The sequence below is a fragment of the Convolutriloba macropyga genome, chromosome 5 (assembly GCF_964194025.1).
Source record: "Convolutriloba macropyga chromosome 5, txConMacr16.3, whole genome shotgun sequence".
NCBI classification, from domain to species: Eukaryota; Metazoa; Xenacoelomorpha; order Acoela; family Convolutidae; genus Convolutriloba; species Convolutriloba macropyga.
Window position 1 is genome coordinate 55,490,446 of NC_134472.1, and position 16,823 is coordinate 55,507,268.

Sequence of the window (16,823 nt, forward strand, 5' to 3'; positions counted from 1 at the left end):
ATCATTTTTAGGAATTTTACAAATTAAACAGCAAATGACGAAAGAACAAGAAAAGTTCAAACCTCTTACCTACTGGCCCAAAACTTTTCAAATTCACTTTGTACTTAAAAAGAACAGCCAGCTTGAACCAGTTATACACCTAAATTTTAAAAACCAACCATCAAAGTTTTTGTACCAGGAGGCAAAGGGTAATCCAGGCATATCGTATCAAAGGAAATATAACTCAAGGGTCTTTTTGAAACACCACCAACAGTGGCGTCAGTAAAGCAAGCTGAGTAGCTCGATTCTCTGACGTCCGGTCACTGCACCACGAATACCATAAATTCAATACTAACTGAAGGCGGAACACCGCACAGTTTTAAATTAACTGCAGATTTCATTAGCCGAAAAATTCAATTTCTATATCCAAAAGTTGATTGAGCTTATAGTAGTTGAACAAATTCAGTGCCATACTATCGGTTTAAGGGCTCTTATTTTCCAAAATACAGAGGAAAAACAAAGAACAATCCACTATCAGGCGACTCAATTTCAAACGACTAGCAATCAATTGGCTTCGGTAGTAGACAACTGCGGCTTAGGGATGCTAGCTTTAGGGGGCGAGTGAAGTGAAGTTCTCATGGGGGTGATGGGCCGGACGAAAGGAGAGTCAAATAATCAAGTGGACAAGGCTGGAAGGGATAGGTGAAGGGGTGACTGAGGGTGATCAAACTCGTTTAGAACCCCCAATCACACCATGAATTAATATCTCGTCAAAAAAGTTTCAGTGAATCAAATACTTAGAGACTTGTAATGCGTCAGTCTCCAAGGAAGCTGCTCAGCTACTTAAGGCCCTTCAGGCTTCACCTGTTCATGCCGTTTTTGATACAAAATTTTTAAAGTCAAACGAAAAACCGGTCAAACAAAAAATTGCATAGCAAGACCGCAGCACCTAAAACAATTGCCACATTGTTTGAGAGCAGAAAAAACAGCATTTCCTAAAAAAGGCTACAAAAATTATTCGAGAGCAGTTGAAAAAACTATTTCTACTGTAACATTCAAAGTTTCAGAAGAGGGAATAATTTCACCTTTGGCAATTGAAAACCGAATGTATTTAACTTTTTTGAGCTCCTCTCTCAAAAAGAGGCAATATGCAAGCAGATGAGAACCACCAGCAGAAATTGTACAGCCTTTAGTTTTCAAAACATAAGATTTAGGAATTCTTCAAAAACTTTTCAGGGGCCTAAAAGCAAATGAAAATAAAAATGTGATAAAAATATTCCAAAATACGAACATTATAAATTATTTACGAAACATAGTTAGTACTATTTACGAAAAATAACTTACGAAAAAACATAGAAGTAAAAACTAACCAGCCCGCAGTATAATAGCTGCGATTGAAACCTAATGGGTATTTAAAACAATCAAATGATGTAAATTGAAAGTTTGCAAAAGCATGTATTTTCTGACTCACTAAAAATGGACTTTACAGAGAATCAGCTCTTTAAAAACGCTGAGCCAAAGTTCAATAAGATTTCAAACACAACCAGCATTTCGGCTGACCGTTAGCAATTATTCTAAAATATTTTTGAAGGAAAATTTTTGTAAAAAGTTTTCAAAATGACAAAAATGGCAAAAATTTCAATTTCGGAGATGGTGAAAACAGTTGACGTCATTAAACAGATTAATTTTGGATTAATGATTTTGGAAATAAATAGTGACAAACATAAATAAATTTAACTGCTTTGGTTAACCGTGGCACTCCTCAAAGAATTTGCAAAGCTTCGCATTGGCGTTATCAAGCTTGGGTCGTAGCAACGTTTTACTTTTGCTCACACCGTTTGAACCAATAAGATGATACCAAATACTTTCACAATTTTTTAATGCAAAAAATGATGCACCAGATAATTGTAGAAAGACGGTCCATAGATGAACCGGCCGTAAATTGCTAAAATGGGAAACGTACGTTGGAAATACTTGCAGCAGTCATTTTTTGTCTATTCAGGTTAAACATTTCTGCATCCCTCTATTTAAAACAATGAACCGAAAAATCTATGGGGACAGAAACAACATTTTTCTCCTGGCTGAGTGTTGACCAATTTATCGAGAAATTCAAAAAAAGTGGGAATTTGATGTCTGAGTGCTAGAATTTCGATTCTCATCGATGACATGACCACAAAAAATGGCCCTCCAAGCTGTGAGGAGCAAATTAAGAAAAAACTTTGATGTCAAAAATGCCATCTAGGCACAAATGAGGGCTTCTCTGCATTTCCATTAGCTCCTCATAAAATGATTTGACTTATTGCACCGGAAAAGTATTTTTGCCATGAGTTGAAGGGTTTGAACGCTTCTCATTTGGTCATTTCCGATGTAGTAAAATTATTTTTAAGAATTTTACATATTAGACCGGAACCTTTACCTCATTTCCCAAAAATACCCAAAAATTTTCAAATTCACTTTTGTAATTAAATATAACTCAGCTTGAACCATTTATACACCTGGATTTTTAAAAACCAACCATCAATGTTTCCATTTAGCTGCAGATTTCAATAGCATAGCCAAAAACTTTCAAATTCACTACCCAAAAATTGATTAAGCTTATAGTAGTTGAACCATATCATTGCCATATTATCAATTTATGGGCTCCTATTTCCAAAAATACACGAAAAACAAAGAACATAACCGACTAACATCGGGCGAATCACTTTTAAAACGACTAGCGATCAGTTGGCGTCAGTAATTGCCAGCTGCGACTTAGGGATGCTAGCATTATGGGTCAGTGGAGAGGACTTCTCATGGGGATGATGGACGGAACGAAAGGGGGAGTCAAGCTGTCAAGTAGACGAGACTGGATGCGTGGGTGTTGGGGGACTGAGGTTGGTCAAACTCGCTTAAGAACCACTATTCTCACCATGAACTAATGTCTCGTCAAAAAAGTTTCAATGAATCGCATACTTTGAGACTAGTAATGCGTCAGGCTCTAAGAAAGTTTCTCAGCTACTTAAGACCCTCCGTGTTTTACCTGTTAATCCCGTTTTGGGACAAAAAGTTTAAAGTCAGACGAAAAACCGGTCAAGCGAAAAATTGCATTAAAAAGACTGCAGCACCTAAAATAATTGCTACAAATAGAAAAGACAGAACCGCCTGAAGTAATTATTACATACACTATTTGAGAGCATTTAGAAAAAAATTAACTCTACTGTAACTCAAAGTTTCAGAAGAGGAAATAATTTCACTTTTGTCACTATCACAATTTCACACCGAACGTGCATTTAACATTTTTGAGCAAAAAGAGGCAATATGCAAGCAGATAAGAACCACCAGCAGATATTGCACAGCATTTAGTTTTCAGAACACAAGTTTTACAAATTCTTTAAAACTTTTCAGCCACCTGAAAGCAAATAAAAATATGATCGAAAAAAATATTCCGAAATACAAACTTTCTTGAAACGTGAAACATTTTATAGATACTCAGTAGTATAAAAACCAGCTCGCCACACATTAGCTCCAATTCAAATCTAATTCGTATTTAAAACAATCAAATGATGTAAATTGAAAGTTTTCAAAAATATGTATTGGTTTGAACTCACAAAAACTGGACTTTACTGACAATCGGTTGTTTAAAAAGGTTGAGCCAAAGGACTGTAAGATTTCAAGCAAAACGTCGAAAACGTGGCAAAAACATATAATAACAATTTATTTAAAGCAGTAGGAAACAAAAAGACGTGAAATATCATTTGCCCAACTTTTATTGACTAAATAAAAAACTCGACCAAAACAGACTAGTAATGTATGTGGATCACCATTAAAAAACGATTAAAGATCACTCAAACACAAGTAAAAACATAAACCAACTATGGTCGGGAAAATTGCTCTTGAATGACAGGCGGGGCAACTTAATTCAGGGACTGCAGGCTAGATCAATTTTTCTTTATAGGTGCGAAAGCATCAGCCGAAGGTAGGGTTCTAACCCCGAGCTCCTGAGTTCAATTCCGTCACCTCGGCTGAGGTATTTGCCACTCGGCTATCACAGCCTTGTCATCGTCTCTATAACAATCGGTGTTGTTTGAACAAACTTTATTTCGGAGTGAGAGCAATTGAAATCACTCAAAAATCAAGAAGAGGTGCGTGAAAAAGACATCAGAAGTCAAAGACTATTCTAGAAGAAAAGCGCAAAAAAGGTCACGCGAAAAATCTGCGTAAAACAAGACATTTACAATATACGTGAAAATATAGCTATCCACAAAATTGAGAGGGAAGTCAGTAATATCAGACCAAACATTTATTCACTGAATTTAATCATTTATCGCAAGTACAAAATACTATCCTCAATAGGAGTGAAAATGGATGTCCCGCACAAAAAAGTCTAAGAACTAAATGAATGAATGAAAACTGAAAAAATATCGGATATCAAGAAACAGAACACGGAGAAGCTCCGCTCAGGTATAGCATCAAATAAAAGCAATCCTTAAAACGAAACAAATGCCGCTCAAAAAACATCGGTCAAATTAAAAAATTCATTCTAAAACACCTCGCACTGCCAAAAACAATTTGAAAAACAAAAAAAGATTTTACTAGCTGCATAGTTCAGCGGTCGATGTGTCAAAATTATTCACAATACACAAAAAAAACAGAAAAAACTGAGGTTTCTATTCATGGAGACTCTCGAAAAGCAACGAAAGCGAACATAAACCGACAAATGTCGGAAGAATTGTTCCTGAACGACCGGCGAGGCAATTTCATTAAGGGTCTGTAGCCTAAATCAATTTTTCTTTATGCGTGCAAAAAACCTTGCCCCCACCGGGATTCGAACCTTTGACCTTCCGATCCATATCCACCCACACTAACCACTGCGCAATAATTTACTTGTTTTCCCAAACTGCAACCGATTATATATTAGCAACAAGCTTTACTTCGGTGAGAGCAATAGAGATCACTCAAAAATGATGAACGAAAACGTAAAAAAAGTCACTTGATAAGTCAAAATTTGCATAAAAAACACACACACACGTTTACAATAATTGCTATGAACTTCGTTCAAGAGCAATTAAAATAAATGGCAATGAATAATTTATCGATAACTTTTTAGTAATCTTTCAACTAAAACAAAACTTTTAAATGTCCAAGCAAGATTGAGAAAAATACTCTTTTAAATTAATAGTACTCTTTCCAATAAAGTCTCTTTCAAAACATTAAATCAAAATATGTGAAGATCTGCAAACAAGAAGAGGGTTAAAAAAAATTTAAAACAATCAAAATTAAATTTATCAAAGCTTTTATAAAAAATTTTATAAAAACTTTTATAAAACATACCCGGCAGATTGCCGGAAAATAGCCGCCGTTCATTCCCATAACTCTATTGGGATTGAAAGAGAACAAAATATCAACAAAAATTGACTTTTGTATAAAAACATTTTAAGTGTGATTTATTTTGATGTCATTTCGTAATTGAACATACTCCTGTCTCTCAGTGAGAGGCTACGGGGTCTAGTATCAATACCAATAAGCATTATAGATAGTAAATAAAACTTATGAGAACAAAGTTCAAGTACCGGGCATCTAAAAATGGGCTTTGATTTTTTTTATAATGACTATCTTCATTTTGAATTGCTTTGCTGAGCAGCTGCTGTTTAAAAGGACTTTGAGCAGAATGAGAGAAGAGAGAAACTAGCCAAGAGAAGTCAAAAAGATATCACGCAAAATGTTGAAAAAGCGGCGAAATGAGGTAAAGCGAAACATTTTTTTATTCGACGAAGTAAAAAAAACATAGCAGGACAAGTCCTGAAATACAATTCAAAGAAATGAATGGAAAACTCAGACGTACTCTACCTGACCAGCCGATCAATTGAACAATGCCAGCCAGAACACAAATTATCTCAAAAAATTGAAAAACTAAAAGAATCAAAACTAAACAAAAACATACTCATTGCTAAAACTCTTGAAGCTTTTAAACCTAAGGTAAAATTTTCTCCCTTTAAAAATACCTATTTCAAAAATATGTTCAAAACCAAATTTTGTGTCTGAAATTTTGTATCTGCAAGACCTCAAAAATATTCTTGGCCCTTGAAGATCGATTAACTCGAAATTGACCAAAAATTTAAAAAAAAAGAAATCAACTTCAAACTATAAGGAAATGCTACTGAAAATCGTGATATAAACATCTTCAGAATCATTTCTGTGCCTCTAGAGACTATCCAGTAACCCAATTCCAAGCTTTAAAAACTCATTGGCTCATAGATCAATAGGAAATATTTTTTAGAAATTTCAAACTTCAAAAAATAGAAATTGGATCTATTTAATTGTTGACAGCCATTCAATAGCTCCCTAGCAACTATTTAATAACATACTATCAAACCCTGGATGAGGTTACGCAGCTACTGAGGCATGAAAAAAATAAATGAAATAAATGTTTTAAAAAACATGAAAAAAATTGTAAATTCTATCAAAAAACTTCTAAAAGTCGAAAAGTTAAATTGTTGAAAACAAATCCATTGAAACTAAAAACCATGCAGTAACTTTTTATCACAACGTGGAACAGGTTTTCATTCACTTGAGAATGGTCGAATATCAAAAACTGACAAAAACTTTAGGAAACCTTAAAAAATTGCAGATTTTATCCAAAAAAAGCTAAAATTCGAGAAATTAAAATCTTAAAAACCATTCTGTTGTTACTAGAAACTATGCAGTAACCTATTAACAAACCTCAAAGGAGATTACCTGGTCCCTGAAGCTGGAAAAACCGAAAAAATGATGAAAATTTTCAAAAACAAAAAAATGCGAATTTTGTCAAAAAAAATGCTAAAATTTGTGATATTCAAAAGTTGAAACCTATTCCATTGCAACTAAAAATTTTTCATTAACTTATCATCCAACCGCTAATGAGGTTTTCTGGCCCCTGGGACTCAAACAACTTGAATAATGACAATAAATGTCAAAAAAATATGAAAAAATTGCAAGCTTTGTCAAAAAAATGCTAAAATTCACGATGTCAAAAAGTTGAAAACCGATCCATTACCACTAGAAACTGTGCAATAATCTATCATCAAACCCTTTATTAAATTATAGAGAAGGTATCGTGACACCTAGGGCTAAAAAAACTCAAAAAATGACAAACATTTTCAAAAAACCTGAAAAAAATTGCAAAAAATTAGTATCATTTTGTGTGTTTGTGTTTGTAGTACTAGAACATATAACTCATAAAATGGTCATAACAGGCAATTTTGTTTCACAAAAGGCCTTCATCAATTTTTAAAAACTTCAACCTAAGACTAATCAAACAAAAAACTCAAACATGAAAAATTACACCATTTTGAGCCCAAAAACTCCTCAAAATGACCTTTTAACCTTAAATTAAGGCCATCCCAGTAGCTGCACCACCATAAGCACTTGAAAGACTACTAAAGCCCACTTTGGGGCTCTAATGAAACTTAATGCCCGCTGGGCGTTACCTGTTTATCCCGTTTTGAAAGATCAAAGTCATTGAAAAATGTGTGAACACATCTTGAAAAAAAAACACGGCGCACCAATACAATTCAAATTCTTTGAATTGTAAAAAACAAAATAGGAGCACTATAATAGCCAGCTGAGAAGATGAGGGCGGCTATTAAAAATTAAAATTAAAAATTATTTGTGTAGATAATTCTCAACACAATCTTGCTTTTTACACTAAATTAACAAATTTCAAAGTTTAACAAAAATAAGTCAATTTTAAAAAAATAATCAAACAAACATATCTCAAAAAATGTTTTTTGTATGACTTTACTTACAAGACATTTCTTAAATCCATGTTGCAAAACGAGTTTTTTATACCCAACCATTGTTTTGGTTTTGGTAGCTGTTCAGTCAATTTTACCGCTTCATCTTCAAAACACCAAAGTTTTATTTGTTTTTAAAGTTCGATTTTAGTTTTCAGAATTTGTGATTTTTTTCGACGTTCAAAAAAATTAAAAACTTTACAATAGAGATAGCAAAATCTAATAGGAGAGACTGACATTGTTTTGTGCCCGACTACGTGCCGACAAAATCAAATAATCAAAAAACTGACTAAAGCGCCTTAAAATTAACAAAAAAGTTGAACTCAGCAAAATATTTAGGAGCTCGAAAACCCCATTCGTTTCATTTTATAGTCCTGATGCTTTTGTTTAGGAGTTCTGAACAACAAGGACAAAATAGGATAAATATGACCCACTACCGTCGGACGAATAGCTCTCATGATACTTGCGGGCACTGGCTTTAACAGTAGCCAGCTTAAACGTTAAAAAACGAGCCAGAACGGGAGGGCGAAAAAATTGGAGGGGAGGGAGGATGATCAAAAACCCGAAATATTGCCATCTACGCTATGATTTTACACTATATCACTGCCATGTAAACTGAGAGAATAGTAAAGCTATAACATAGCTCCTAACAAAAAGCCCTCATCTCTACAAGTTTATTCAATTTTTCCAGACGAAAATCCGTCACAAAAATACTGTTTAGGAAAATATGTAATGTATAGCTTACAAAAATTTATTCTCAGAATAACTTACGTTTCAGTAAATAACAAGATTTTACCAAAATAACCTGCAAACAATTCAGCTTGTCCATCAAACAAAGATGAAGTTGCCAAAATGCATAGCTGTATACTTGAAGAGTAGATAGCAAAAAAGTTACATCGTAAATCATCTACCGATACTGAAGCTCTCAATTGGTTTATATTGCAATTATTTTATATAAAACATAACCGACTAACGTCGGGCGAATTGCTCTTAAACGACCGGCGGGCGGTTGTCAGCACCTAGCCACTGTTTAGTGAGGTTAGCTTTCGCTTGATTGAAGAGGCGTGAGGCTAGGGTAATAGACGATATTATCACGCCACATAACAGCCGCTGAAGTCAACAAAAGAGTTAAGGAGAGAGAGAGAGAGTGCGAGGTAAAACGTGAGCGAGAAAGAGAAGGAAAGAAACGTCAACCAACACACACAGAGAGAAAGGGAGACAGCTAGAAATTTTTTCGATGAGATTCTAGCCTTGTTAGTAACTAAATCATATAAAAAACTGAAAGTGCCAAATTCAGAAGAAAACTTTCCACATTTCGCAGTGACGAAAATGTTCAAAGAACATTTTTTGCCTCTGGATTTTTGTCATGTAACCCATCTGCAAGACTTAAAAAGCTTCGTTGGCCAGTGTTAATCGTTAAACTCTAAAAAGGACTCAAAAACTGCAAATAAAATGACAAAAATTTCAAAAAAAAAAATTGAAAAAATCATAAGTTTTATTAAAAAATCGATAAAATTTGTAATATTAAAAAGTTCAAAACTATTCTATCGCAATAAAAATTGTTCAGTAACCTATCATCAAAGCCTATACGAGGTTTCTTGGGGCTGGAAGAACTTAGATAATGACAAACTTCGAAAAATTTGAAAAAAAATTCAAGTTTTATCCAACAATTGCTAAAAATCGTGATGTTCAAATGTTGAAAAACATTCTATTACCACTAGAAACTATGCAGCAACGTATTATCAAACCCTTCAGGAGGTTGTCTGAACCCTGAGGCTGAAAAATCTTGAATAATGAAAATATATGTCAAAAAATTTTAAAAATATAGCAATTTTTGTCAAAAAAATGCTAAAATTCGTGATGTTTAAATCTTGAAAAAGATTCCATTACTTCAAGAAACTACATAGTAACCTATTATTAAACCCTCGAGGAAGTTCCTTGGCTCTTGAGGCTGGATAAACCTAAAAAACGACAAAAACTTTCAAAAACATTGAAAAAATTTGCAAAATTTATCAAAAAAATTGCAAAAAATTCGCAGTGTTGAAATGTTGAAACCATTCTATTACCACTAGAAACTATTCAATAATCTATTATCAAATCCTAGAGTGGATTCCGTGACACCTAGGGCTGCTAGGGCTGAAAAAACTTAAAAAACTGACAAAAATTTTCAAAAATCTTGAAAAAAATTGTGAAAATTAGTATAAATTTGCATTTTTTAGCTAGCGGTTGTTCGTCAGTAGCTATCCACGGGTGGGGGGAGGGTGCACGGGGGTGCCGATGGGGGTGGCGACAGTCGGGTGGGGGGGGGGTGGGTGGGGCAACAGGGCGGTGGGGGGGCAATAGTGGGGGGGTCAGCAGTGGGGGGGGTGGTCTTCAAACTCTAAGAACCGCTGTTCACACCATAAGTATAAGACTCCAAAACTGTTTGAGCTGAAACAGAGCTAAAATGCTCTAAGAGCACTTCATGCCCGCTGGGCGCTACCTGTTTATCCCGTTTTCTAGGACGAAAAGTCAAAAGCGTCAGACGAAAAATTGGTCAAGCGAAAAATCGCATAAAAAAAAGACCGACAGGACTAATATAATTGCTACAAACTTCGTTTGAGAGCAATTAATTACAATATAAACTTTATATAATAGAAAAAGAATGACAAAAATTAATGATGACGAAAAGCTTCATCAAACCATCATATTTAGCAGAAGTATATCAAAACATCGCCGATTGATGTCAGAAAATGGCTTTGGAAAGACAGGCAGGGTTCAATTTTATTGCCGTTATTTCACCCATGATTAGAGCTTTCTATAAACCACTGAAATCATTTAAGACAATGAAACCCATTTCAGCGTACTTTTCTACTGACTTATAGTAGTAAACAGCCGCCTATTGAGTTCAACTACTTATCAATAAGAAAGTAATATCCATCAAGTAGCAAAAGATCAAAAATTTCCCATTGTTTTTCTTGGCTGCAACTAAGCTCTGTTGGCGAGCTTAAACGAAAGGACTGCGCATTTGGCAATGTCTCGCGAGTCATGGCCATGCATCACCTGCCTGTGCGGACATGATCAAAACGGAACGTGTAAACATAACCGACTGACGTACGGCGAATTGATCTCAAACTACCGGCGAGCGGTTGGCTTCAGTAGCAGCCAGCCAGGGGTTGAATTAGAGGAGGGTAACTGCTGGGAGTCAAACCTTCAAACAGTTTCGGTAAATCCCATAATTGGATACTAGTAAGCCGTCACGCTCTAAGAAAGCTGCTTAGCATTTTAATGCCCCCTGAGATAGAAATTAACAGAATTTTTCCAAAGTTTCAAAACGTGTTCTAATTCGGTGTGCCGTTTCAGTTATATGCCAAAATTACAATTAATTCAGCTCCTAAACTAAAAGCTACTGAATTTAGTACTAATGTCAGCTAGCAATTCACTAATACAATGCTTGAAAAAGAATAAAAAACAGTCAGTTGAAACAGAGTCAGGCAAGTCACTGGTCAAAAGTGAAAATTGTAAATTATGTAAAACGAAAACATAATGAAAAGGTAACGCGAATTAAAAAACAAAGCAGGACATTTCTTGAATGACAACTCACGGAATTGCAAACTCTAACGACCTGACATTGAAAATTTCTACAACACCATCAAACTAAAACAGGCAAAAAAAAACCTCTCAACACTATATGCGCAAAAACAAGAAAATCTAGAAACAATTTGAAAATTTCGCTTTCCAAGATCTAGTATTTTGAGAAATGCGCCATAATAATAACACGCGATAGTCATAAAGATTTCACGTTATGAAAGTATTGACTACATGCATCCTTAGATCGATTACACAATACACCACTGCGATTACACAATACAAGGGAAACAATGACAAGGCAAAAAAAAGATAGAAATTGAAATTTGAAAATTTTGAAAATCAATGGACTCAAAAATAAGCAAAACACTACACTCTAGAATCCTGAATCACAGAGAACCAAAAACTTTAGATGTTCAAAAGTATAAGTTAGCAGTTCCAATGGCCCAAAAAGAAAACAACAAAAAATGAAGGCAAGATAAATTTATTTATACAATTCAAAAACTAACGGTATCTCAAAAACGTTTGCTAAGAGAACTGACTCAAAAGTGACCAATATCGCGCTGCACTACAAAGCCGATGAAAACCGCATTTTGAGTGAGTGACAAGAACACAGGAAAAAACAAAACAAAATGACTGAAAAATCAACTTTCAAAAAAATAACTGCTATAAACTTTGACAAATTAGATTCCCTTTTTTTCTCATTAACAACTAATGAAACATGTCAAAAATCAGACTAAAAAAGACAATAAATCAATTTTCTCAAAAACTGAAGAGCTGACTTATAATAACAGTATAAAAATCAACGAAAGCCTTAGCTATGAACTGAAAGAATTATTTACATGAAAATTATCTTCATTAGCAATCTGTATTACCTGTCATTATTGAAAAAAAGTAATAAGTACAACAAATAAAAGCAAAACTAAAAATTCAAAAAGTTGCTAAGCATTTTAATTCCCCTGGGATTGACTTGTTCATCCTGTTTTTGAGGGCAAAAAGTCAAAAGATTCAGACAAAAAATTTGCCAAACGAAAAATCGGATGGCAAAACATATCAAATTGCCGTTAAATAGCCAGTCGATTCAAAATCGGAGAGGCCGCGTTTCTTGCTGAAAATAAATGAATAAAGTAACAAGGACTAGAAACTTAAACAGACTGACGTCGGATGAATTGCTATAGAACGACAGGCGGGGGAGGCTATTTAATTTAGGGGTGTACTTTAAATATTCTTTTATGGGTGCAAAAACTCTGACCTCATAGAGGTTTGAACCCGAGACCTCCAGGATAGCCGTCAAATATCTTAAACAAAAAGCTACAACGGCTTTGAGACTCAACAGCTAACAATCTCATTCATATTAGACCAATTATTCAATAATTCGTTCGAGAGCAATTAATCATGACATAACCGACTAAAGACTCAAGAATATCTTCGAGGAACTGGATGCGACGCCATTCTCTCGTACGCTGTTGATATCGTTAACGTGAATAAATTAAACCGAGTTATTAAGATGGCTGGCAAATTGCCGGAAAGTAGTCACCGTTGACCCAATGGGACCGACGCTGGGATTGAAAGAGATCAAAACAGACAAAATTGAAGACAGCTTGATTTTTTTTTAAAAGTAAAAAAAAGTATACCAATTTCGTTCACAATTTCGTTAAGATAAAATGAATCTGGTGAACTCAACTCTAAGAGAACTTTAACAGTATCCCGTTTCTCAAGAAGAAAAATGTATTCAAATAAGCAACAGAAAATTCTGGAAATCTACCCCGCAGATTGCCGGAAAATAGACGCTGTAGATTCCCATAACCAAGATTGGGATTTAAAAAAATAAAACGATTTTTGTACACAAACAATTTTAAAGCGCGAATTTTTTTGACGTCATTTTGGAGTTGAGCAAACTCCTGTTTCATAGTGAGACGACACAAGGGCTAGTATCAATACGAATAAGCATTAGAGATGGCAACCATAGTTGGGCTTTATCGGTTTCTATTTCCCGTTTCTATTTCTGATTTCGTTTTTTTTTAATACTGACTCTGTTCATTTTGATCTGCTTTGCTGAACAACTACTGTCTAAAAACACTGTTAGCAGAATGAGAGAAGAGTGAAACTAGTCTAGATTTCCAGAATTTTCTGTTGCTTATTTGAATACATTTTTCTTCTTGAGAAACGGGATACTGTTAAAGTTCTCTTAGAGAAGTCAAAAAGATCTCACGCAAAATGTTGAACAATCTGCGAACTAAGGTAGAGCAAAAAATTAGTACGACGAAGTAAAAAATAAGGACCGCTATAACAGCCGGCTGAAGCGACTATTAACAAAAAACAAAAATTGAGCAAAGAAATACATTAAACGGTATACATTCACGACTATAATAACTATTTCCCAACTTCGCTCAAGAGCAATTTAACAGTGTAAATTAATCTAAAAATTCATCCTAATACACTTCGTTGAGTTGAAAAAATCAAGCAATAAGCCAACGCAATATAGCTGTCCACGGTTTAACGCTATTACAAAATTAAACCGATAGCTGCAACTTATAAACATAGCCAACAAATTGCCGCAAAAAAGGCGCCGTTGACCCGCTTGACGCAAATTGGGATTGAAACAAAAAATAGGCGATAGAAATTAACAGAATTTGTCGAAAAAATTTTCCAAAAAAATCATAGGACAAGTCCTGACCTACAACTCAAAGAATTTTTATAGACAAAACAAAAAACTAGACATAGAAAGTACTATTGCCTGATTGGGAAAACCGTAGAATAAATCTCAGCAAACAAATTGAAAAAATAGCAAAAATCAAAGCAAAAATGACGCATGTGAACAAAAAACCACTAGCGAGAAATAAACTTTTTATTCATACACCATTTTCTCGCTCAATTATAAAATTAAAGCAAAAAATGTCGCGCCGAAAAAATACCCGCTTTTTCGCTCCACTTCCTCTTTCGATGACCAAAATCACTACTTCAATTTCACTTCAAAAAACATTAAAATGTGTGAACAGAACTTCCCAAACATAATTCTGATGAAGACATAATTCTGGTGTTTTGACGAAGACTCAGACACCCGTGAAAAATTTCAGAATTTTCTGGCCTGGCTATATCAATGAAATTTGATTGGCGACATTATTAGCCCAGCTGGTAGGCACTTTTCCTTTATTAGCAGCTCACTCGCTTTATCATACGTTTTGCGTAGAAAGCACACTTTATAACCCAGTTAATCTGCCGATTGAGGCGTTTTAAGTTTTTTGCAGATAAATTTTGAAAAAGAATGCCGAAAACGATGTGTGAAAACAAGTGATTTAAGAAGATGAAGGCGCGCGTTTAGTGGAATTTGAGGCCTTATTAGTCATATTGATCTTATAGCATGAGCCATCTTTTTTATGGTTTTATTCAGCTGCTCATCGAAATTAAGGTTCCTGTCAATTTGAATACAAAGGTATCTGCAACATTTTAGTGCTGTGAGACTAAAGTTTTAAAAATAGATCCCAAATCAAATTTTTCTTTGTATTCAAAGTTAGTTTGTTCATCTCAACAAATTCTTCTGTTTCTTGTAAAAACTTCCTTGACTTTTCCATGTAAGCTATTTTCCTTTCCACAACAGACAATACCGGTGTCATCTGCGAATTGAATTACTTTCTCCGTAGTGTTTATAATAGATATGAAAATCGTTCACATATAAAACAAAATTGAGAGGTCCTAAAACAGTTCTCTATGGCTCATCGTGATTCACAATTTCACAATCAGAGAACATGCCATTAAATTTTACTTTTTGTCTGCGGTTGGCAAGAAATGAAAACAGCAATTCTTTCGCTTCCTTGGAAAACCCATACTTTTCATTTTTTAAATGAAAAACGTTATGCGAAATGGAATTAACAGCTTTTGCAAGATCTAGAAAAATAGCCACATTTTCTTTGCTTTGATCAAAATAAGATAAAACTGTTCCAACCAGTTGTAAAACTGCATCGGTTGCTGACTTTTTTTCTGAAACCCGAATTGCTCTTTATTATAACTTTATGCTTATCAATGAAATCCATCATCTGAGTCAGAAGGAGGCGCTCAAATTTTTTTTGCAAAACTCGGATTTACAGAAATTGTCGATAGTTTGTACTATCCAATTTATCACCTTTTTTGAAAATTGGTGTTACATCGGCTAGCTTCATTTTAGTTGGTAAACTTTTCTCAAATGATAAAAAGAGCAAAATTAAATGCTTGCAATCTGCGAGGAGCTGAAGACAGCAAGTCAACACAATCGATTAACGTCCGGCTAATTGCTCCAACGACAGTCTGTTTTGAGGCTGTAATGAAGTGAGCTTTAGTGATGGTAAAAAAAATGCCCGCGGGGCTTAAAAGTGTCGCTTGAACAGGTTCAATATGTTTGATTAAATGAATCGGGTAGAAAACAAGTAGAACAAAAATACGGTTATTAAAGCTTAATATGGACATGATAAGATTGATTGAAAATGAACTCCATTTGCCGCAATTTTCATTTGACATTTAGAATTTGACTGCTGCCAATTGAATTCAGTTGCTTAACTATCTCAATGAGAACACTATCGATCACGGGGAGTCGATGTAAAAAAAGTTAACTGAAAAGTCTAGCTGGTCAGCAATTGAACTTAAAATGGGAGAGAAAGACCAATCAAAAGACCAAAACAGGCTTCATTAGTGCTATGAACAAGAATACCAACAAAAAGAGTGCCATAAGTATTGAAACAGAAGTTGGAAACTGTTGCCAATTATCTTCTCAACCTATAAAAACGATGTCCGCCCTGCTCCTCAATCGACTAAGCAATCAAACTCAGCATTCAGAACAAAGCAAAGTCAATATAGGCAACTTGCGGCTCTTAGCTTCAGAGGCCAAGAAATTAAAAGTGCCGAATAGACTAAGCGTAAACATAGGATGGAGACATTCAGGCGAATTTTTAGCAAGAATAGAATCAACAGTAGTAAGCAGTAGTGATGAGTAACATATTAGTCACAAAAGTTGAAATAAACGCTGAGACGTAATCATGAGGAGACTCTTGATTAAGAATAATAAAGATTGAAAATTTAGGTGCCCATGGTATATTTCCACATCGTCTCAGAATTCCCGCTTTTAACACATAATCGAACGTTTGAGGGTTCGATTTAAAATGAGTGGAACAGAAATAAATGACATTTAACGGGGAAAAAGAGTAGCGGTAGTGTTGTACTAACTTGTGAAGTAGACTTTTTGGTCTTTAGTTTGCACCTGGAGTTGAACTTTCTCAGCTCTTCCACGGAGTTGGAGAGATGGCTCTTCGACGCACACTTGTCGCGCTCCTATAATACAGCACGACATAACTATACGGACGTACAACAATTGAACATACCCGGCAGATTGCCGGCAAATAGCCGTCACTGATTCCCATAACCCCCTTGGAATTGAAAAAGCCGAACAGAAATTGGTTACTGTGAAAAATGGATACAGTGATTTGAATCCATACCAATAAATATTAGACCTTGTAATTAACACAAACCTCAAACACGGGGAATCTAAAACTTGGCTTT

The 16,823-nt window shown here is 34.8% G+C and overlaps 1 protein-coding gene across 1 annotated transcript in view; it reads right to left on the reverse strand.

The window, feature by feature from the left end:
* Window positions 1-16,823, reverse strand: part of LOC142339480 (peripheral plasma membrane protein CASK-like) — a 107,274-nt gene that overhangs the window by 39,630 nt on the left and 50,821 nt on the right. The window contains exon 8 of the mRNA XM_075389524.1: window positions 16,491-16,595. Within this exon, the coding sequence (XP_075245639.1) occupies window positions 16,491-16,595 (105 nt within the window). The remainder of the gene's footprint in view (window positions 1-16,490; window positions 16,596-16,823) is intronic.